The sequence below is a fragment of the Diadema antillarum genome, unplaced genomic scaffold (assembly GCF_040938485.1).
Source record: "Diadema antillarum isolate AM-2024a unplaced genomic scaffold, OU_Dant_1.0 seq00001227_RagTag, whole genome shotgun sequence".
In the NCBI taxonomy this organism is placed as follows: domain Eukaryota; kingdom Metazoa; phylum Echinodermata; class Echinoidea; order Diadematoida; family Diadematidae; genus Diadema; species Diadema antillarum.
The window spans coordinates 333,140-358,953 of record NW_027272016.1 but is presented as its reverse complement, the minus strand read 5'-3'; the positions used below and the strand labels follow the sequence as shown (position 1 = coordinate 358,953).

Genomic DNA, 25,814 nt, shown 5'->3' with positions numbered 1-25,814 from the left:
GTCAAAAACAGAAATTTGATGGTTTTGACCGATTTTGATGATCTGCCTCTAAATTTGATTTTCTCGGCCTAGCTGTCAGTGACTTTTGGATCCTGTTGATGAAGCGGGTCAGTATGACATCTCAGAACCTTGTCACATGAGGTCAATTATGTGATGGACAATTTTACAAATGGTACAAATGGTTTTTGTAGATGTAGAATCATAAAGTCAATCACATCTTCATTTACATCGTGTAAAAAAGTAGTAATGACTAATTTATATTTTCTGAACTATATTTTATTCCAAGCTTCTATGTAGTCAATTAAATATTGTTAGACTATTGATCTGGATTTATTGAGAAGGGAATATCTTTGACAGAGACTACAGAGGCTGGTGCAAAGAAGAATTTTATGCTGACAGTCTTGGACTTAAACCCAGTCAGAAATCTTGATGTAGAGTAAATTGAGAGTAATGGGGGCATTGTGTCACTTGTGTCAGTGGTGAGAAATGAGTTCCATGCAGTACACCAAAAGAAAGAGAAGTAGAGAGAGAAGAGAGGAGAGGGGAGAGGGATAGTGGTAAAGACAGACAGACAGATAGAGGGCACAGATTTGGGCTTATTTGAGCAATTACATGCAACCTGAGTGCTACAAATGACATGAACAAATTGTACAATAAAATAATCATGAACTTGCATCACACTGTCCAATATGTATCTTAAGCCAGCCGCACACTATACGACTCATGACCTCACGACTGACAGACTTTGGATCTGAAATAAACAAGCGGTGATTATTCTGAGGATACTGTGATTTATTTCGGATCCAAAGTCTGTCAGTCGTAAGATCGTGAGTCGTACAGTGTGTGGCGGGCTTAAATAGATACATTTCCAGATAAGCCTGTGATTTATGTAGAAAATGTTGTTTTATTATCTCCGCCAAGAGGGGAGGTTATGTTTTCATCCGCATTGGGTTTGTTTGTGTGTTGGTTTATTTGTCTGTGTGCAAAATAACTCAAAAAGTTGTGAGCAGATTTGGATGAAACTTGCCGGAAAGGTTGAGAATGACACGAGGAACAGATGATTAAATTGTGGTAGCGATCTGAGAATTTGTGTACCATGGATTTTATGAAGGATTTTTGATATTTTGGCAGGTCAATGAACTTGGGAGTTTAAGCTGCACATTTTTTAGGTTTGCATATGTGCACTAAAGTGCATGCTCTAGTTTCTGCTAAGGTGAGGCTTGCCGCACAGTTGGAAGTTGATGATGTATCAAAAGGCTTCTATATACAAGTCGACATAATCAGGACTGAGTAAAACACGTCGACTTGCGCGAAAGTCGACTTCCGTGTGAGTCGACATTTTGTCGACTTATAAATGAAAACTAATTTCCCCTGTACAGAGTAAGATTTGGATCATGATGCGGATGGCTATCCAAATCTTACTCCTTTTGCCGTCAAAACATGCCTATTGACATTAGCAACAACAATGTTTTACTTCATACATAAATCTTGCGCGGATTAGTAATGACAACGCACAATTCCCAAATCTCTACAGAGATTATGAGAGAGCGGGATCGGAAACCTGGGCCCATTTCTAGACACTTTACGTTTTAAATTTGATTTGAAAAATCAAACGCAAATTCCCAAAAATTGCATACAACTTTGCGATTCAAATTCAAGTGCGTCGCTGCAAAGATATGCGTGTGGATTCGTATGATTCTGTCGACATGATTTTTCAGTGCCAACTGAGTTGAAATGATTTTCCTTCCCTAACTTGCCATATTTGTTTTTCTTAAATTTCTATTGCCATACTCTGAAAATATTGTTCTCACGCTCCGATTCGTAACATTACCGCTCTGTTCAGCGCGGGCCGGTCTGAAAAAAAGAAGAAGAAAAGTTTGTTAATCCGAAAGGGACATCTTATTTTCGGACCAACTAACTTTCGTTAAAGCAAACCTCTTTCCATTGTCGGACTAATTTAACTTTGGACTGAGATTTAAACCTTCGGCGTAGCGAAATGTAACAATAATTTGTTACCATTTTTTTACTGACATTTCATGAAGCAGTATGCGTTTCGGCAGTTTGAAAGGTGTAAATGTTGCAATGTCTTTCCCCTGGTAGTGCAGACTAAGTTCGGTCACGGCGAAAGTTCCGTTTGATATTTTAGTTTTGCGTACAAAATAAAAAAATAATGCAAGTCTTTTCAATAACGCACTTCCGTAGATTTTTAAAGATGCATTTAAACACAGTTTCTAGTTTCGTACGAAAACCGCAAATCTTTTCTGCAACGCTCTTGCATTTAAATACAGCGTTGCGTTTGATATCATGGACTTGCATTTGATTTTTAGAGTTGCGTTTAAACACAATTGAGTTTTAGTTTCCTAGAATTTTCGAGTTTTGTATGATTATCAAACGCAAGTCTTTCTAGCATTCCGTTTGATTTGATAGACTTGCATTTGATTTTCAGAGTTGCATTTAATCTTTGATTTTGCGTGCGAAATAAAAAAATACTGCAAGTTGTTTCAACAATAATGCACTTCGTAGATTTGTAGAGATGCATTTTAAACGCAGTTTCTAGTTTCGTACGAAAACCGCAAGTCTTCTCTGTAACGTTCTTGCATTTAGATAAGCGTTGCGTGTGATTTGATGGACTTGCATTTAATATTTAGAGTTGCATTTAAACGCAATTGGAGTTTCAGGTTCGTACAATTATTTTCTAGTTCCATACGATTATCAAATGCAAGTCTTTTCAGCAACTCACATGCATTTTGATGCAAAGTTGTGTGTGATTTGATACACCTGCATTTGATTTTTTGAGTTGCATTTAATTACTTGCATTTAAATTAAGTTTCTAGAAATGGGCCCAGGTTTCTAATATGGCTTTGGAATAATTAATGTTAGAATATTCGGATTAACGAAAAGGAATATTTCATGTTCAGATAATGAATATCTACTAGGACCTAGATGTACAAAATTTGTGCGTTTTGAGAATAATGATCGAACCTCATCGCATTTTCGGGTAAACAAAATCACGCGTAACAAACATATTCCTGCAAACTGCGTGAACAACTATTTTGATAATGAGTGTGCAGAGAGGAGGTGTGATATAAGTATGTTTGACAAAATTGTGTACGTTACTGACTGTAATCACACAAAATATCTTTTAGACTTAGCATAGTAGACAAGTGTACATCCCAAGGTACATTGCATGTCATTTTAAACGAGACAAAAAGCGAGAAAAAAAATGTTCAAGAACAATTTCCCGTTACACCCTCATTGGACCATGCAGCTTTAGCTCCACGTTTGCACCGTAAGTTGCATCACACTGACCTGCACCAAACGATACACACAGACACAAACACTCAGAATGAGAGAGGGAGAAAAGGGCGAAAGTGAACTGCCTTATACTTTGTGTAGTACTCCAGTGTAAATGAGTGTATGCCCTTTCTATTCAGGCATACAAGATGGATGCATGGCGCGAACGCTACCGCGCCATACACTAGTGAATTAGCGAGTAGATATGCTGCAAATTGGAGCGGTTTTCAGAGAATGGCGATAAGAATTTGAGTGAAAAATTATGTCGACTTAGACGAGGGAATTAACACGTATTTCAGCTCAGCTGACACTGAAAATCATGTCGACTTGCGCGAGTTGTTGACTTATAAATGTTGGCTAAGATGAGGAAATTTTCAAGGAATAACAAAGGCAAATATCGGGACTTTTCTATCGTGTCGACTTAAGTGAGTTGTCGACTTACGCGATGTCAACTTCAGCGAGGTTTACTGTATTGCGAAATTGGATGACTTTCAGCATGCATACATGTATGTATGGGCAGAAATCACTGATCTCTATGGAAGAACAAGATCAGTGGTGGAAATGAGCTGCTTGATGGAGGTCTGCACTCTCAGAGTGCTTTTCTAGTTTGCTTTTTTTTATACCCCCGCCAAACGAAGTTTGAAGGGGGTATGATATAGGAATCAGCGGACGGTCGGGCGGTCGGGCGGTCGGTCCGTTACAAATCTTGCGTCACGAACTACTTCCTCAGTTTTCAACCGATTCCCATAAAACTTGGCACAGATGTGTGCCTTGGGTTGTAGATGTGCAAGACGTATTTTTTGACAGTACCCAAAAGTACGTTGCCATGGTAACGGCATATCATGGGCAAAAATGGGTACAAATCTTGCGTCGCGAACTCCTCTCGCAGTTTTTGATCAATTTTTATGAAATTAGGTACAGATGTTCATCTGAATATGTTAATGTGCAAGACACATATTTCCGCAGTGGCAAAAAGTGCGTTGCCATGGTAACGGCATGTTATTGGTAGAATATAGGGCAAAATGCTTCATGGCAAAACTGCTTCATCAGTGTTCTTCCAATTCTCATGGAATTCATATTGAATGTTTGTCTTAGCATATAGGTCAGCATGACACATTTCTTGACAGTGACAAAAAGTATGTTGCCATGGTAACAGCTCATATATTATGAGCCAAAATGATGGAAAATTTTGTGTTGCAAACTACTTCCTCAGTTTTTGCCCAATTTCCATGAAACTTGGTACAGATGTGTGCCTTTGGTTGTAGATGTGCGAGACGCATTTTTCGACAGTACCCGAAAGTACGTTGCCATGGTAACGGCATATTAATGGCAGAAGATCAAGGAAAGATCTTGCGGATTTAACTACTTCCTCAGTTTTTTTACCAAAGCTTATGAAATGTTGTTTTGACCAAAGCTTATGAAATGTTGTTTGGCGGGGGTATAACCAGTCGCTGTAGCGACATTTCTAGTTTTTTTCTGAAGGAATGTGTGTGGGTTATGGGTTTGCTTGTGTGAGGCATGGCAGTGGCAATGTCAGGCCATTTTGGCCGAACTTGAAATCTATGCTGTCTAGTTTATGGACAGATGGATGGGAGAGTTGGCAATTGTGTGCATGGTTCATTCTTTAACTCAAGGAGTAAGGCTCAGTAGGTAAACTCAACTGTTTATTTGTGCAATAATGTTGGCAGTAATTCACTCTGAACACTCTGAAGCTTTAATGTGATGACAAAGTGTCACAAGAATTTCTAATCTGGTGAACTTTAAATTTGATATTCATGGAACTACAGAGATTCCAGAGACTGGTTTATAGATGAGGCAAGACTATTAGGCCCTGTGGAACATGCCTCATAACAAACTTGGGCAATTCCTCATTTCGTGGCAAAAATTTGGAACTTGTATGTCTAAAATTAGGGACTGAAGAATGTGTGTCAGTTGGTGTGGTGTATGATGAAGAACATTTTTCTTTCTTTTTTATAAAGTCTACTAATCCGTCTACAGTCCACCCACCTTTTCATCCACCCACCCCCCCCCCCCCAAAAAAAAAAGACAAACACTCACACACACCCACACACACACACACACACACACACAGAATAATTAACAGAAAGACAAAGATTCCAATAAAAGAAAAAAAAAACACATTACACATAGTTGAAGTTTCCAGACAAGACTCCAAGGTAGGACCTTCTATGTCCATTGTATGTACATGTACATTTGATATCATTATAAATTGTGAATTTATTCACCATAAAGATTCTTGTATCCGAGGGGTTTAATATCATGCCAACAAGAAGGATGATGGGAAGATGAATAAAGCTTGTTCCTTTTTATTGTAGTTGTCAAATCATTAGATGTGATCACTTTATGGTCATGTTATGGACTTTAAAGATGCCTAATAATCTATGTCTGAGATGGTAAGCCTTTCTCTTTAGTGATAACAACGTGATGAATGTTGCCATATTTTCTACACAACATTGATGCCAAAGGTAACAAGACTTCAGTATTTCTTCGTGTTCTACATCAAGTATATATTGTAGGAACATGAAGCCTGTAAATATGAGGTACTTTACAGAGGAATAACTTCAACTATCTTAAAATTAGTAAAGCTATAAAGACTGGCCTATTTGTTAGAATAAATAGTCGCAGATGGAGAAGACATGTTTTCTTCAAGTTGGTAAAATTTTGTGCATTCACACATGCTGAAAACTGACCTCCCTGAGTCCCAGCCAGTGATGTTGTGTAGCAAAGAATGCCAGGAATTGTTTGTTTAGGCCATTTCGTGACAGTTGGGGAGTCCACAATTCCCCCTAATCAGCCTTCTTCTGGCATAGCTGTCATAATTTCAGCTGTGTGTCTCATTTCCAAGCAGATGAAATATGAGTTGTGTGCACTGGAACTGTTCATACCTCCTGTCTCTATTTCTGATTTCATGTACATGCTGTTATCAGGGTGGGATAGTTTGGTGTGAACTAAATGTCATAGCAGTGGTTCTGATAAAACAGTCAACATTGTTTCTTTAGCAGTGTTTTGCCAAGCTGATAATGAAAAAAAAACCCAATAAGATTAATAATAGCAATGATATATATATACATGTATAGTATGCCTTTATCACATCTAGATTAGATCTTCTTTTCTTTTTCTGCACAGCAGCAATTCAAATTTGCCGGACATGAGAACTAGATACTTCTTCAGGGAATAATTTCCCTTTTGATGGACAGATACTTTGAAGAAAAAAAAAGGTATACCATTATGTGTAACTGAATTTGCTACACAAATGACATATTGCATAGCAGCATTATCCAAAATGCATTAAAAATTTTCTGTGTGATACAAGAAAACGTATTCCCTGTGCTTTTATCTTATTGTCGTTTGGGACTATGACAAAGGAGAGTTACAGGTATTGTATGTAAGCCATGACAATACAAGAAATTTGGTTATATGATACCACATGTATTCAAATCTTTGAAATAATGTCATACCTGTCTAGGCATTGCTCTGCCAATGGTACGAGGGAGAGTTATTGATTCCATTCTCATGCTAACTACCATTTATGGCAGAGATGAGATTTCACCCTGTCTTATGTTGTCCCATAGTTTAAGTACATTTTAAGTATTAATGCTGAATAATGTGCGAATATAAAAGCAAGTTTACTAGTATAGTAGTTCTCCAACGACATAGTGGAAAGGTGTTTTAGCATTAGATGTTCACATTCTGATGTATAAGATTGCACTCGTTTCCCTCGTCTAGTATGAGCACTCACCTTGCAGTGAAATGGTGAAGACTACCGATAGTAGTGCAGTAATAATTTAGCAGTGCATAAAGGCACTGACTTTTGTTGAGTGTAATAAAACATAAAAGGAAAGTGTCGAAAATCTTGCACCAGCTGTTAGGGTTTGTTATAATTAACTAATAGAGTCTACAGACTGTGATATGGTGCCATCACTACACACTAGAATCTTATAATCTGTATTTTCAATGATTTAAAAAAAAAGAAAGGAAAACTGCTTTAAAAGCTAGATTGTTAACTCTGGTTCATTCTTATGCAACTGGGATGATTCTATAGCATGCATGAAGTAACCTTTCCAAGTATGATGGAATAATAGAGCCATCTCTCAGAAGTCAGTCAGTTACTCTTTCCTGTAAGTTCAGAGTCATTAGATTAGTGGGGATTCAATATCTTTGCCAGGTTGCACCAGAACTTACATTCAAAGTGTTGTGCTGTCATATATCAATTATCTTGAGTACCCAATAATATGTTAGTTTAGTGTGCGATTGAATTATTTATCAAGAGTAATTTGAGGCAATGCTTTACCACCACAAGAGGCCAACAGTTTATGTCTCATACTCTTAGTGATTAATCAGTTTATGGATTCGGTTTTAAATTGCACAAAGTATAGATTGTGCTAAATTCTAAACAAGGCTGAAATCTTTATTGGAAATGCTAAAAGAATGTGGAAAGAAAGGTGCTGTCCTTTTACATATAAGAGACATCTGAGCTCTACAGGAAAGAGACAGCAAAAAAAAAATATGGGTTGCCTAGTTCCTACTACTGTAGTTGACCTGAAATGAAATGCCAGTGGCGTTGTCAGTTTCATTTGACAGCTGCTGGCCTGAAATGAATGCAAAATGTTTCTGATAGCTCTCAACAAAAATGAAGCAATCTCCTGTACTTACAAGCCATCACAGTCAATGCAGGCCAGACATGAAGCCATGCCATTGTTTATATATCAAATAGTGGCAGGTAGGGGGCGCTGTCTTCCCTCCGGCCATCTTCAAACTGTGTGCTATGACTGCAGCTTGAAAAGAGCCTTGAACCCATGGTTGTGGGCGGCTCTGTCAGCAATTCAAAGTTAGAGAAATAGGAGGTTTAGGCAGACAGCGGGAGAGCAACAGATGATCTCAATGAGGCCTAGCCTTCTTTTTATCCTCATTCCTCATCAGGTTTTTACCCTCTTAAGAATGTTCTACTCTCTTTATGCCAGGGGTATGAGAGGTTATTATTATGGTAGTTCAGCTAAATGGATTCATCTAATACACATTACTTTGTTTTGCTTTAGGTATTTGGGTGTGTGTGTGGGGAGGGGTGCACAGAAGGATTTCACATTAAGTGCTATAGTGAATTTTGAATGCTCTGTGAAATATAGGGAACTGCTTTATGAAGTTTTTATGCCTTTACAGGATGTACCACAGAGTGACACAGGAGGCATTATGTTTTTGAGTTTTCTGTCTGTCCATGTGTCTATCCATCTGTACATGGTACATGGTACATGTATTGTCGGACAATGATTCTCTTGGGATGTTTTGAAGTCAAAGGTCAAGAGTCAGAGGTCAGGTTTAATTGCTATAACTACTCTATTTTCTCCTTCCTTGGAAATGACTTTATGCAATGTATACACTTCCACTGTTTACACTAAACTTGTATTATATGTATAATTAACAGTGTGCATACATTATAGCATAGTAATTATGTGGAGAAAGATTTGGGCCATGAGGTCAATGATCAGGTAAAAATGCTAAAATTGCTTTTTTGTTCCATATTTTGAAAATGGATCAAAGTATTGTCGTGAAAATTTATGTATTATTCCCAGACAATGATGATTTGTCAGTCATGTGAAACTGTCTTCTCACATTGACAAGATGTACTGTGCACATTTGGGAAAATAATGTGACACAGCAGAGGCATGCCAGTTCCCATAGCCACATTTCTAGTTAATTAATGGATACTGCAGAGTGATATTTTTCAAGACATGTTATTCCTCCTTTATAAATTTATATGTGCATGGCATGCTCATGTAGATACAGGACATAATAGGCAAAGTTTACTTTCTTTTCCCTATTGAAAAGGCTTAAGAAAATTGTTTATCACTACTATTCTTGATTTCATGTCATTTGAACATTAATCATTAGACGCTTGGTACAACTGTACCGGCATGCAAACTTTAATCATATTTCAATTGTATTTTCTGTGAGAATGCAATTGTACAAGCTGAATAAAAACACCAACATTCAACTTGATTTGAAATAAAATGTACCTATACAAAGGATTGCACGTACAGACAAGTGTAGGTGCCATTTGCAACACATATAGTTATTAGATATTTCACAAACTATGCATTTCCATGTTAGTCCTGCTATTGAATTTGATTGAAAAAAAGTCATTGCACATTGAATGCCAATATTTGTCACAAATTTAGCAGCACATCACTTGAACCCCTCTCTCTACCTCTACTCCCAACCCAAATCCATACCGAATACATCATGCATGCTCTCATAATCAACACAGGCACCTCTTATAAACACACACACAGACACACACACACACACACAGACACACACACACACACTGATTCAAGCTCTGAAAATTTAGTTATCATCCAAATGTAGCTACGTAAACAATGATATTCAGGAATGAGGAAGTGGTAAAATGGCCATTTTTCTGAAATCAACTTTCTTCCAATGTCCGCATTAAACGTTTATTCTATTTAAAGACAAACAGAGATTATGCACCTACATTTCATGCATTTTATCTGTTGAGAAATATGCAGTGAGAACAAATACAGTACCACCAAAACAGTGGCATATAAATGAACAACAAAAACATGTATTCTTCAGGTCATAGCTACAGAACCTAATTTTGTCTGCACAGTCTTCATGTCATTTAAATGTTTGCTACTAACTAATCTTTTGTTTTTTGGTAATATTCTTTGTCCTCTCATCAAAACATCATTGTAGCTAAGAGCCCAGTCCTTCATCCTTGCCCTGTGTGATCACAAGAAGCTTTCTACAGGCAGGTGCCGGTGACTGGCAACATCCCACTGCTCCAATATGGAGGCCTTGTCACCGATGGGGGAAACTGTCATGGAGACGTCATCCGTCCTAGCCAGCCCACAGTCCTCAAGGCTGATGATGGGACTGGTGGAAGAGTCTATGGACACACTCACCATGTCCCCAAAACCAGCTGAAAATGAGCCTCAGGTATGTAGCCTCTCCCAGTGCACAAGTGGTCTTTGGCTTGGCTTTATTCATCACCTGTAGGGTACCTGGAAAAATAAACACAAAAGACACTCGCACAGTCTGAAAAAAAAAAAAAGACACAAGTAAACCCTGTCATGATAGAACAAAGACATTGGAATGATATCATGCTTCAATAGTAAATTATTATGATCCCCAAGGAAATGACACAATGAAATTTCATTTAGCATTGTAATAATGAGCAGTTACTTTGATAAAGTAAAGCCAAGTGAAATGAAGGATGGTATCAAAGTAAAGCCAAGTGAAATGGAGGCTGGTATGAAACTTTTCTTTTTCATCTTGTTATTCATCATCTTTCGAGTGAGACTAAAAGAGTAATTAAGTCAGAAAATGTTATTTGCTACAGAGAATTGTCTTGTCATTGGGTATTGTAATACCTGCATGTGTGTCCTTGTAAAGTCAATATAGCAGCCCTGCAAAGTGTGTGTTACAAACTCATGTAATAATCTTTCGTACATGTTGTAGCACAGCGCAATAGACTGAACTCAAAGCCCATGTTTTCGGAAATGATGACGCTAAAATGATGATTAAAATAATGATAAAATAATCATCATCACAATAACAGTAGAATGGTAATGATGATAATGATAATAATAATGATGATAATAATAATAATAATAAGAAGAAGAAGAAGAAGAAGAAGAAGAAGAAGAAGAAGAAAAAGAAGAAGAAGAAGAAATAAAGAAATGAATTAAATAGATCACCAATAAAAATTTAATAGAAATACCAGTTTGTGAAATGACAGGGACAGTCATTCTCTGTGATTTTAGTTGTGTAGAACTCTCACCAAGGAGTATAAAAGTGTAACAGGAAGCAAGCCAGTGGCTTCTTGGCCCTCAACACATTGTAACCATTGATGATAACTTTCATTCTGGATGCACCACTTTATTTGAAATATTCTTCAATAAGGTTTATAGATGTGTTCCTTTAAAATGATGTCATACTGTTAGAGTGAGTCAATCTGGTATCCTTGCAGTTTCTTCATACATTATATAGAGAAAGGTAAGTATACGCTATAAATGTTTGCCCATGATCTTCTTCTTCTCTTGAACATCAATAGGAGAATGAGATGCAACCTGTTCCTGTTCCAGCTATGACTCAGGACGGGGCTGCTTCACTTCAAGGATTACACACATCTCTAGGAGGAAGTCTATCTAATGTCATGCTACCAGGGTTGGCAAACCCAGCTACCACCACACCAATCCTCTTAAATGCACCAAGCCCTACCACAGTGGCAGCACCATTCTTCTTTAACCAGAACATCACAACAGCCACAGCTGGTGCTCCCCAGATTTTTGTCAATCCTAGCACGAACATGCAACCAAATACAACATTCTTATTAAATGCAAACACACCTGGTGGTAACATGCAGACTTTCTTCTTGAATCCAAATATGGGTGCAACAGGAGCACCACTGGTAGTGCAAACTCCGGTCACCAACACCGCCTTCCTTGTGAACTCAAGCGTCCTTAACACAAGTCCTAATACACTGTTTCTTACACATCCGAGCTTGGCAGGATCAAATGGAGCTTTAATGCTTGCCACAAATCAAGCGGTAGCACCACAAGCACCACAAGTAACCATGGTATCAACCACACCTGTTCAGACTGTCTCCGATTCATCAAGTGAAATGAAGCTGCAACAGGCTCCAAATGCTGGTCTCAATGTTCAAACATTACAAATGACATTACCATTGCCAAGCACAGGATTAGCACATATGGAGATGCCTCAAAACATTGTTGTTCAAAATGTGGAAGGCAGCAGTGAGACAAGTGAGTCTAGAGAAGAGGAATTACAACAGGCTGTGGTGGAAGAGAGCTCTATCATGGAAGGAATGGAGAAGAACAAAGATAGTAAGTCATTTTCTTTTATTAGAAATTGATTGTCTGGCTAAGATGTCTTCTAAGTTCAATCTTCAATTTGTTAACCCCTCTGCCATGAAAGGGTACATGTGCGGGAGGCATTATGTTGTTTTTGTTGATTATTATTTGTATTTTGCTTTTCTGTTTTTATTGCTGTAGTTTCTTGTTATTTTGCTGTTACTAAAGTTAGAAATAAGATCTCAGAGGAAGTATTTGATAGGTTCAACATGTTGTAATGGTGCATTAACTATAAGCCTGCCAAGTTTCACATTTCATTTCACTTGACACAGGAGAATGCCAGATCAGATAGTGTTTTGTTATGTTGGACTGTTTTATGCAGTATCTTTAAATATCAAACTAGATCTATGGACCTTTCCATTCCGCTGTGAGGTCATCTTTTTTTTCTTTCCCCTTCGTACCTGTATATTTCAGTTCACATGGACTAATTACCACAAATCTAATATGTTCTCCCAATTAGCAACTGTACCCTGTTGTCATCTGGTAGTGAATACAAAGTCTCTTCCACCTGAGCATTTCTTTACCTCAATTACTCTTAATTATCCTGAATGAGAAATGAGTCTGTACACGAATGCCAGATGTACCACTTTCAACATGTAAATGGTTTGTTCCCCTTTTCTCATTTGTTAAAGCAAGTATACAGACAAAATTGCTGACTTACACCAAATTGTACAGCTTATTTCAAAAGCTAGATTTGAAGGTGATGAGAGCCCTTAAAACATCTAGTGTCATAGTTTGACTTTCTTTATACATACCAAAATCCTTTGGCTAGATAAAGGTTACAAAGCTTACAGCAGTGACATACACTCACACAGGCACACACACACACAATTTCCCTTTGTTTTGTATCTCTGGGATTGTACACAGTTTGTCTGAATGTGTCCAAATTTTGTGTGCAAGTTTTAAAAGAACATTTAGTCAAAATAATGCCATCTTTATGCAAATGAAGTTCAAAATTGATGTCTTACAAGCATATCGTGAAGAAAATATGGCCTTAAAGACATTTGGTGACATACATGTAGTTTATTTTGTTCACGTCATTGTTCTCAGTCACACTGCGTATACTTTAGCGAGAGCAAGTTGACATGGGTAATTCACAAAACCCATAACATTGGGTTTTTACCATAATGCCCACACACATACACATTGTTCTGTATGTCAGGAACAATATTTTCAAATGTTGACAAATTTTCATATAAGTGAGAAAAAAATCACAAAACTAACAAAACGTCGCACACCCTAATTTTACATGAGAACTAGAAAGAGGTGAAATGAGTATGAGTTCAAATGGATATTTCACTTCATCACATTACCTTTAATGCTTTAGCCAAGAAATCTTAAGATTGGAGTGCTTGATCATAAGTGTGAAAGTTCCACAGGCATTTTCCCCATTTTTACCACATAACCATGCACTCATAAGTACACACATGCAATAGCAAACACATACACACATAATAATGCACAATGACACATCCATGTTCTTATTTTTTCTGTATACCATGTAGAAAAACATTAATTTATACAAACATGTACTATGTATGCACACCCAGAGGAAACAGCTTTTCAAAACATTACATGTAAATACAGCCATATTTTAGACACAGTATGAAATGGACGTTTGGATGACAGTGGTTGGTGCTCCCCTTGCTTAACTGATTCTTACACTGTTCTTGACCTTCACTTTGTCCAGGAATGCATGTTAATATCTGTCCAATATATTTTTTCTGTTGACCTGTTTCAGTTTCAATTAATACTGGAGTAGTTTGTATTATATTCAGGTTGAAGGTCATTGGATTTCGTCTGGTGTGGATAGTTATGTTTGTTTGATATATTTTTCTTCCTTTTGTTTTTCCAAATTAAAACAGTTAACAATATCAAGAGAAAATCTGCCATGAATATTGTATGGCTACATGTTGACAGACTGGATATTGACAAAGTATGGTGAATTGGATTCTGTCTTGGTGTTTGATGCCTTCAAAATGGAGGCTGGAGCTGTGTTTGTAGTTTAACTCATAACTTGTAGCTATGCATTCATATCTTATGCAGATCACACACAAATAAAAACAGGAAATATTTGTGATAGGTGAAAGAGCTAGTTCCCTCTACATCAAATACCTAAGACATAAGCTTGCTGATAGTGCAATAAAGAAATACAACTAAGTAACCATTTGGATTAATATATAAAGAGAGCCGAATTGATTGATTCCATCAAACAATGGCATACATTGTACAAACTAGTTACTCTATTGACAAATAAGACTCTTTTTGTTAGTAGTAAAGAAAACTTGACAAAAGCCATCTACTTGAGAGTGGAAACAACCCTCACATGAAAGGGAGATATTATAAAATGATGTCCACTCACTATACTGCTGCTCAACAAGTCCTAACACCTGTGAATACAAATTGCAATGAAATTTAATAAAGCTACTAAAATCTATGATTTTTTCTTTTATCATTCCGAGAAAAATTGAGAATTGACCTACTGCTCCTTACCAATGATTTTCTCCCACCTTTCATCACTTTTCCATTGTCATCTTCGTTGATGGCGATAGCTTAGATGGCGTCGTTAACAATTTTGTGTGCTCTTTCTAACTTTCCACAGCTTTGAGCTATGACCACTAAATGCACACCACAGGTACTGTAAAAGTGGAAATTTTCGCAGTGTTGAAATTTTCACTTATTTTGCGCAACCAGAAACTTGCGCAAAAATAAAAGCATGCAAAAATTTTTGCTTGCCAAATGTTACTGTACTTGGTGTCTTGATTCCGTGGAATTGAAAACATGTGAAACTCTTCTTACCCGGCCAAGCGCGAAAAATAAGTCTCGCAAAAATATCCATTTTTACAGTACATCACCTACAGATGCCAGTCAAGTTCAAATACCAATGCAGTTCAACAAGGTCAAAGGTCAAAAGGTTGATGAACTTGCCCTGATAAGCACTGTACTCACAGTTTTGTGGTGTACTCTCAATAACTTTCTACAGATTTGAATTATGACCGCCAAACTCACACCACACAAGTACTGCACATAACCTACAGATGTCAGTCAACTGTGTGAACATATGGGTGAAGACCAACAAGATGTCAATATGCTCATAAACAAAAGAAAACCATTTCATGTGTATTATTGCAACTTAAGTGCGTACTCTGAGCTGCATACCATCTTGAGGTGGATGAGTCTGTGTTATGGGTACTTAAGGTATTACAATATTATACATAGCAAAACTGTTTTTCAAATTCTTGGAAGTAAGGTTGTATAATCGAAAGAGCAGTAAACTTAAAGGAAACCAAAAACAACACACTTGCTTGGAATCTAGTGTGTTTTCAGCCTTGGTCCAGGAGACCTGAAAACAAAACACACCCCGCTGTCTGTACTGATGATGACCCAAGCAGATGCATATTCCCTGGGGTAGATGTGGGGAGAGCAAGTTGCATCACAGCGGATACCAGTTCACTAGTAGCACGTTCTGTGTAGGCAGGGGAGGCATGATGACAAAATCAGGTCAATTCAGTGCAGATGGCACTGCTGTGGTTGTTCTGGCAGGCTACTGCTGGTTTATCAGACAGGGATATTGTATTCATTTTGCTCCTCATTCAAGTGGTCTCTGTCTATACAAGAAATGTCCAAGATTCCATCATGTTCTAGAAAGATAAGGCTTCATTAGTCTTCTCTCTGGGTTTTTGCCACCTCATCATCCCACCAAAAATAAGAGGAAACTTCATATCACTGCTTGTCTGACTAGTGATAGAATTCAGTGATATTTGTTTCATTTATGAGAAATCAGTGTTATGGCTTATCTATGCCTTTTGACATGAGGAAATAAAAATCAATAATATCATGCTCTTCTGAAACTAATCTGTAAGACATCACATGAGATCCTGTGATTGATATAGTAAGCAGCTGTGTTTAAAGTCTGTTGCCATGGTTGATATGCCCCTTTACTAGAATGAGTGTCACCTCTGACTGATGAGAGGTAAGTCTGTGACACCATTATTAAATCTCTGCCTGATTAGATAGGACAGGCCTTGATGAATTTGTGACTACTGGGAATAGCAGTACCCAGGCCAACATCAATTAATAATGATTCCTTTTTCTTCTGCAAAGTCGTGTAGTCTTTCCACTTGCATTTTTGTGCTCCCGTAAATCTACACTGGTGGCAAGACTAATTATGTGATGAAATGGATTTTTTATTCTGAAGTACAATTGTAAATTAAGAACATACACATAAAGACTGTTTACAGCCTGTAACTAGATGGTGACATGACTGTATTTGATATAGGAAGAATAAAAAAAGTAAACAAAAATAAAAATAAAAATAAAACATGAAGACTTGCCCTTTCTTATTTTACTGTTGTTTCCTGTTACTCCATTAAATATGCTGGGTATAGAAAGACGTGTAAGATAGAGTAAGTTCACAGTAACTGACAATGCAAGTCTAACTAGTCGCTTTCTGTCACTAATAAATGTCAAATGTGCCTTCAGGTACTTTCTTATGCTTGTACAGAAAAATGTTTTTCCAGTTTGACTTACATTTGATAAAGATGACCGTGAACTCTACAAAAAAAAAAGGAGATGTTTCCAAATACCAAGGCTAATCATATGAGGGTACATGAAGATGTAATGTGATGGCTTTCAAGTTTTCATGTTGAACAAGTGAAGTGCAGTGTGAGCAGTTCAAATGATGAGCCATACATATGGCACATACTGAACCTTGTATTTGTATGCCAACAACTCATGTAGACATTAATAGGTGAACATGATGTCTGTTGAGGTCAGTGGCCACTAGGTGACTCTCACAATGTAGACTGTAGATTTGTTTGTCAGTGCAGTCAGCAACGCTCGATCGGGTTCTTTTCTTTTAGCCAAATAAAATCATGGAGTGTTTTAATGGCCTATCAATATCATGAAATTCACTCTGTATCTTACAAGAGTTTTGTGTCTCCCCCCATTAAAAAGTTTAGATTCATTACAAATTTACAAATATATTGTACCTAGGCTACCAGACAGTCAATTTATCGGCAATATTTTATAAAACAGGGTATTTTTCCATGTTACCAAGATAATGAGTGCTGTAAAAATGTCAACCTTCCTCACCAAGTTTTGTCTCTCTTGTAGTCTCTCTCAGACCCTAACCATGAGCCTTATCCATCACAGGTTGCCCCCTTTGATCGTTGGGATCATCTCTGACCCACCTCTGCCTTTTGTCTGTCTACCCTCCTGCTTTAATCCCCCTCTTTTACCTGTTGGGCTCCTTGCCCATGACATCTACCCATCCCTTTTGTTTTCTCTGTTCTGTGTCCCCAGCTCTCCCTTGACTGTTCTTCTTGTGTGTAGTCCTTATATGTGATTGCTCTTCCGCCTGTTTGTCATTTTGCCTCTCACAAAGATTCTGCTAGGATCGAAAGCTCAGGCCACTTTTGACTCCCTTTACATGTAAGACATGATTGCTGGGGAAAGTTTTATGCTGCTCAGTTTGGATGTCTTGATTTTGTGTGTTTGTTTGTTTATTTTCCATCTGAGAAGATGGCTGGATAGCCCATATTCAGCTATGCTAAGCTGGTCTTCCATGGGGTCCAGTTGGATGTGAGGTGGGACCACTTCACCGGGTCAAACACCCTGCTCTTTGCGATGAATGAATGAAGCAGGATCTTTTACGTGCATGAGTTGTGACTCTCTCACACACGGGACCTCCATTTTATGTCCTATCCGAGAGACAGAGTGTTTTGCCTCTTGCTAGAGGGGACGGTATGTTTACACACAACATTGCTCAGTCCAGACTTGGATTTGAACCCGGGTTGCTTGGGTTGCAGACAGACGCGCTACCGACTGAACCAACTCACCGCCTTATTTAAATTGCATTATTTGAGAAGTGTGTGTGTGTGTGTGTGTGTGTGTGTGTGTGTGTGTTTTAATGAATTCCCTCTTTAATGATAAGCATGTACTAATTGGAAGATATAATGCAGGGTTATTACCAATTGTCACACCTATTTAACAAACACACATAGGAGAAAAGAATGTACACTTTTTATTTCTCTGAAACTCCCAAATACAGTGTATGAATGATAGTCTCTCACTATGTGTACAGATAAGTATAGTTCTTTTGTTGTAACCTCTGACCTCATTCCACATCTTCCTTAGATCACTCATACATCTTGACAAAGTGTGTCAGAGAATACTGGGCAGAGATAACAAGGATCAAGATTATCAAGTATTATGAGAACATCAGAAATTGTCTTTATCAATCAACATTTTAGCATTATTTGATGACACAGTGTTCCTCAATGCTACTGTATCTCCAGATACATGACAAGACTACATTTCTTTCATATGAATATGGAAATATCATCCCATACACAAACTAGTTACTGTAAAACACTGTATTTTCACAGCATGAAATTTTTGAGAATTGGAGCCGACGGCATTTTTCGCGGCATAAAATTTTCGCAAGTTGCCTCTAACATTCAATGCGTATAGTGTAGACAAGAACTTTCACGTACATTTTAATTTTGCGTATCTTGGCTCGCGAAATTCGCGAAATCAAAATGCCCGAGAACATACCTCCTTTGACAGTATACTTCGCAAGTTACACGCCATTTGAAAATCTTGTTGCCCATCCTGCTCTCGTAAAGTGTACATTGAATACCATAAGGCATGGCCTACTATCACTGAAATAGTCTATTTGCTCGTGCAATAGACACCAGGTTTTCAGAAGACAATAGTTTTTTCTGAATAGATCATCAATCAAATAAACTCTATTTTCCATACTTTGTCAGCATTCTCTGCTTGGGAGAGCATGAGAACTAATGCACTGTGTAAAGGAAATCCTGTGTATTCATAAAAGAGTATGTTATTGGATCAAATGAGCATGATTTACAGAAGTATATTATCGTCTCATTACAGAGGAAGGTATGAGAAATGAGTTTGTAAGGTAGAATTGAATTGAATGGAATTACAAGAGAAAGAATGAGAGTAGGGTAGAGGATGCCTTGTACAGCTGCTTATCTCCTTGGCGATGAGATGCAGGGTGTAACTCTATCCAACTAGCAGAAGTGCCACTGTGTAGTCTCGTCACTTAGACCTCAATTAGGACTGGCAGTTTTTAACAACCACTATGAACATTAACAGAACTCTCCTAGGCCGTGGCACAAAACATGGCATAATCCTCTTGAGATGAAAGCAAAAGTAGAGATAACTCTTTCCAATCTGTTAGCAGGTATCAAATTGAGCATTTCTTAACTTTGATTACTAGTACTTGATGTGGTTATAACCCTGGCCACTGCAAGCTGTCTCTCTACACATGAAGAACTTATCTTTTTACAGGCTTTGTGGTATACTAGATTGCGAAAGTATCCTTTGTGTTCCATTTTCTTTGTCAAAAATACTAACTAGTGTTATCGTCTGTAAATGAAGTTGATTTTTTACCAGAACAGATGATTGCAATAAGAGGTGTTCAAAACTACCCTACGTGCATATCTGTATAATACAATGTATTTGTGTGTGGTAAATGTAAGCTTTCCAATACACCAGAGTGGGGCTGTGATACAAGGCTAGTTGGTGATGAGCTAGTAAAGATAGTAAGAAGTTGAAACCAGTCTCACTCATGTTGGGGGCAGCAAAGTGGACCAGAGGGTGGCTGTAGAGGAGGACAGGTAATGGTGAAGTGGATGCCACTGATTGGGATAAGTCATCAGTCAGGATTCCAGCTAGACTTCCTTGGCTGTTGTTGGTCACACCAGCACATAGCAGAATGGTGGATAGTAAGTCACATTTGGATGTTTGTTTGTTTTTTCTTTATCAGATCTCTTTTCTGTTGTCATTTTCTTTAATCATAAAAGTAGTATTGAGATTATATTCTCTTTCAGATTGTGAGGATGGTATTATCAAGGAGGTACTATTAGTACCTCCTTGGTATTATATAACTATGATGTGAAATACCATTTTCTAGATAACTGTGATAAGTGCTTAATCCAGTTATTCCTGTTTGAACCGTAGACTGGTTACTGTTTATGTAATGATTTTCATCAATTTTGCTGTTTTCACTGTTGGTCCGCAAATTTCTTAACATTGCGAAAATGTCGCCACCTGAGCTACAAAGTGTAGATCACATTAAATTTGCAGAGTGAATGGGCAGGCCGGCGTAAGTGAACGTAGAATAGCCTTGGTGTCAAATTGCCAAAACAACATCTCACAATAATTTCTGTTACCTCCTCAGTTGCAAAAATATCTGCACACAAAAATAACAGCTTTTTATGGCATGCAATGCCCTATGAGTGTGAAGTGAAGTTTTTGTTCAAGCCATGCTGAAGTGTACATTTGGAAATCTGTGGAGTGTAAAGTTATATTGCATTGTTTATACTGCCCTCTCTTGCCTTATATCTTGTATGCTATAACTCTCTTTCTGGGATCACCGAGTGAATGGTGGGTAAGAACGTCTTGTAACTCTACCTGTTTGAGCAAGAAAGAAATCCCCGCTACCTATGAGGCCATTCCTAAGTTCAAGACCCTAAGTGCCCAGTGCGTTATCCCCTAGGTCATATTGTGTTAGGTGTCGTGTGTAACATAATGCTCATCATGCTAGATGTATGACCCAATGAAATCTTGAAGTCTAGGGTTCCATGTTATAACCTGTACAACTTCCAACCATAGATCTCTTCATGCAGTGTTCATTCCTACATGTATGCTTACTATACCGTGCCTGCCCACAAAGCTGCGGCAATGCTATGGCAGTACACACGCTGTCCACATGCATGCATTCCTACCTACTGTATACACCCATCCTAAGACACAATGATATGATTGTCTCTGTAAGGATAATACGATGTTAAAAAGAAAAAAGAAAGGAAAAGATAAAGATACTTTCAGGAAATAACAATTAAAACTGTTATTTCACTTAAATTATGAAGTAAGTAATATATCCATGGAAATTTTATTTTTTAGAAACATGCTTTTGGTCAGCGATTTAGAAACAAACACTCACTCTCAAATTGTTATCATTCTAAGGTTAAAACATAATTTGGACAGACAGTTTCAAGTTTTTCATTTATTTTATGACTAAAAAAAAGTGATTATAGCAGACATAGCATGTTTATAGGTCAATTGGAGACTTGTAGTATAAGGCTAAAGCAATAACAATTTTTGTCTTTTATATACATGTGGTAGCCGTATAGCAATTGTTCAAAAACTTGTGAATAAAAACATCATCATGTGTTTGCTTTCAAGGCACCTTATTGGAGTCATTCAGTAAATTTACATGTTAACATGTTACTTGTACTAGGATAAGCTATGTGATGTCTGTAAATGCAATCTCTGTGATGCAATCATATCAAGGTTTGTATAGAATTATCAGTGTTTCACTCATTAACTGTTTATCCCTTCTTATTAGAACTAGCAAAAAGCTGGCACAAATGTTACAAAACATAATATTATGTTCAAGTATCTCCCAAAATTATCAAAAAGTTTGTTGTTGTTGTTGTTGTTTTGTTTTGGGTTTTCTTTTTCCTATGTACCAGCTGCTGAAAAGCTTGTGCTATTTAATGTGCCAAGGAACTTCTCCATAAAGCCTTGGCTGTACAATGAGGGCCTCAGTATGTGACTTCTTGTCCGTCAAGATCACCAGGGATGTTGCCCTAATGCTTGCCCTAAGCACCACCACAGTCTCAAATTCCACCTAAATCTTGTAAAAAGAAATAGAAATAGGGAATCTCTCTCTCTGTCTCTCTCTCTCTCTTTCTCTCTCTCTCTTTCTATCTCTACCCCCCCCCCCCACTTAATCAGACACTTTTACATTCATGACATTGAAATTCCAGCTATCCAATGGCATTTCTAAAAACAGGTACAATCATATTGATATTATTAGAGTGGAGTGTATCAGGTTGGCAGCCATTATTTTCAAAGTTTTTTGAAGGATTCCAAGCAGGAAACATGGTTACTACTATATAGATGAAACAAGTCTCCACGATGTTCATGGTACTTTGTATTGAACTCAGTAATTTACCCTGCTTGTATATGACAAGTGTATTATATTTCTGTCAGAAGCATCTCCTAGAGATTCCAGTTCTCACATAAAATGGTTAGTTCTTTTTGAGGCTGGAGCAGTGGGAAAAGGATGACTCATTTCTTGGTTGTCTCTCAGCTTGAATGTTGTGGCATCATTGCTGGATAGGAAGACTACTACACTTCATGACCTCATTATGGACAACAATGTGAAGAAAATATAAAGAAAATTCACAATATTTTCATTTTTCTAGCATAATGAAATATTGAGCACTTTACTTGCCTCTTTCAAAAAGCAGGGGAAATGATGTTACCCTTAACATACACTGTACAACTAGTGTATGTCAATGAAAAGACAATAGAATGTGTGCTTTTCATGAAAAATGAAATTTTGTGGAATTCTTTCATTTACCTTAACTTGACGCCCTTCAAGGTTCAAGTTATTTGTGCCTTTTTTATTCCTTCAGTTCCACAAAAGCACAAAATTACCAAAGTGCCATGTCACTCTTGAGACCATGGTCTCAGTCAAGCAGACATCTTATTTATGAAGGTATCCTCCACCTGTATATTACAATACAATATATGGTCCTGTATAAAGATGTTTATGCCTAATATTTCCCAAGGGTTTTTTTTCACAAATTTCATGAGTTCAGTGCTTTTAGTGAATTAAAAAACACCTGAAAATATTAACTTTGATCCCGACATAAAATGTGAATACATTTCTCCGTTCAGAGTTTTTGTCCACACTCCCGGATTTAACCAACTGCAAAATTGCCAGGATGTCCCGATTTGCAAAACTTTAGACTGACTAAATATATGGCCTATGCAGTATGTTTTAAGACCAACATTAGTGGAGAAATAAAGCAAACTGGTAACAGATCACAAAAACAAACAAAAAATTGTACTACACAGTCTAACAAAAATAGGAGAACTCCAGTACACTTCTCAGTCAGAGCTCACCTTTGTAAATTGTCTTGTTGGATAGGTTGGCAACTTGCTAGGATGATCTGACTGATGATATAAATTTGAATGAGAGATAAAACTCTGTGTTGTTGAAAACAGCAAATATAATAGATCATAGATCTAATCATGTTTGATTGGTTAAAAGGACATTCTGAGAAAAAAAAAGTCTTGGAACAAACATGCCAGTGCTTTGTTGAAAATGTTCTGAATGAATGTAGACATGATATGAAAGACTTATGCTGTAGGACCTATTTACATTCAGGCATGAGCTTCTTCTTTAGACAGGTCTCTCTTTCATGGAGAATGCTCATTTGCTGTAGTCAGGCAATTGAAATAATTTTGTGCCTTTACCAAATCAGCAATTTTCTCTCTTTCTTCTTTGTGCTTTCTGATTCTCTCCATTTATCTAGCTTTTTGTTGTCTGCCAGTGGTTTGTGGAAAACCAGCCCCTCTATAATAATTATGATGGCGAAGACACCAAGAGGGGATGGTATGGCTCCCTCTTGAGGCCAGAGTCATATAGGCAGAGCTGGTTGCCTCACAGCCAAGCTGTAGTCACTGCTGTCTCACAGTAGTACTTGAAAAAGGGCTCAATTTTTTTTTTTCTTAAAGGGAAGAACAACAGAAAAAAAAGCAGCGAGACAACATTTGTGAATCAATTTGTTTGTGTTTGTAAGCAGGAAGGCAAATATTTATTCCTGATTGGCTGAAGGATTTAGATCTTTGACATGTTTTAGATCTAAATCCCATTACTTTGACAATTTTCTGTAATTTCTTATATGTAAAGGAAAGGGAAGCAAAAGGTCTGTATGGAATCTTATAAAAAAAGATTTAGACATAAGCAGTATATCAGGAACAGATGGAGTAAATGTACTGGTGTTTGAGATATACCTATATATGTCCCGGGAAAACCCCCTTGCTAGAAAACACAATAAGACAAAACAAAACAAAGAAAGAAATGAAAAGGCTGTAATAACAAGAATGATAAGAATGAAGAAAGAGTGAAAGTTGAATGGGGAGAGAAAGTAGAGTGAAGGAGGGTTGAAAGGAATGGATGTGAAAAAAGTCATATTCAGAATGAAAATGCAATTGCATTCACAGGCTTTGATATTGATGCATCTGATCACCCAACACATGATCAACATTTTGAACGAAATGTATAAAGAGAAAGTCGAGTATATCTATTCCATGGTAGTGAGTATGATGGCTGTTTGAGGAATCAGAAGACTTGACATATTTGTCCAATGTTATTTTGTATTTGTATATCTAGAAATAATAATGGCCGGGGAGGAATATCTATCTCTGACCTTTGGCAGCCAATTATCATGTGATAATGGGACGTTTTTAATGCCTGTCACTTGGCCCTTTTCAGACAAGGAGCCATGAAAGTTACCACATTCCCCAATTTGTTTCATGCCGGAATGTGATGTTGCTGGAACTCTTCTCAAATATTTGTCATATTTTTTGCAGTCTGCAGACTGGCAAGCCTAGAAAGAGGGATCAAACACATAGAAGGCCCGTTCACACTTACAATTAAACACCATGGTATTTTGCATGATATTTAGCACGATATTTCATAATGTGAATGCAAATACACCACAAAATTCCTTGCGAAATATGTTATGAAATACCATGGTTTTTAGGGTAGCAATTCAAACCTCACCAGTCGCAGTGGACGGGTGCAATTAACTTGCTGTTTTCATTTTGACGTGACCTCGCTTTCCTCTTGAATGAATACGTTTCGCACGAAAACCGCTAGGAAAGTGTCTCAGCAAAACTGCTGTAACTTTACCATTGATTCATATTTTTTGATAATCCAAACGGTTATGAAAAGTAAAAACCTCATTTTAACGTGCCATTATGTTACCCTGTTTAAATAACAATGATAAAATATTCCAAAATGGCGCAGAACTTCACTCTCAATACAGAAAATAATTGTCAGAAATCGTTGCTAAAATTTCACATTTTGGCTTCGTGAACAACAAAAAACTTATAAGTATATTACTAAGCATGTATTTCATAACGGAACTCTAAAATATCACATTCGAGAAGTCATGCGTCCGGATATGTCTGGAAATAATCGCAAGAGATGCACTTTCTACCTTCGTTCCGAACACGAAATTTCATGTCTCAAAATTTCAATGTCTTTCCCACACCGGAAGACAGGGTACAGTCCCACGTACCCACACCTTTGTGGCGCTCACATCACCTGTACTCTGATCGTAACTCGTACCGGGAACTCGTAGTTGTATTGTTAGTGCAGTAAAATCTGCGTAAAGTCCGAATAATCCAATGTCATGAATTTACAAGTGGTATGGCACATAGCTGGTAGATATTCACATTTTGGCTTCTTTCTTTAGGCCAGTTCTGATAGAGTAAGTGCTTGTTTATGAGGTGGCGAAGTCCTCAGCGGTAGTCTGCTACTTATCGACACCCCACAGCCGGGCGCCCACTCTCATGTACAGTGTACTAGGCATCCGCAGCAGCCACTCGCATCGCACAGTAACAGTACGCATCGACCAGTCAGCTCGCTGGATCAGTGCAGCATGGGAAAGTCCATTCATTGCACAAGCGCAAATCAGCTTTTCGTAGAATATGACGTCAGTATTCTCGTTTGCTGCTCCTGCACAATTTGAGATTTCTAACAAAAAA

The 25,814-nt window shown here is 37.6% G+C and overlaps 1 protein-coding gene across 1 annotated transcript in view; it reads left to right on the top strand.

Moving 5' to 3' along the window:
- LOC139745005 (uncharacterized) overlaps positions 1-25,814 on the top strand; it is a 176,285-nt gene that overhangs the window by 55,954 nt on the left and 94,517 nt on the right. Inside the window, exons 3-4 of the mRNA XM_071655409.1 lie at positions 10,027-10,269; positions 11,387-12,179. Coding sequence (XP_071511510.1) covers positions 10,120-10,269; positions 11,387-12,179 — 943 coding nt within the window. The 5' untranslated portion in view covers positions 10,027-10,119. The remainder of the gene's footprint in view (positions 1-10,026; positions 10,270-11,386; positions 12,180-25,814) is intronic.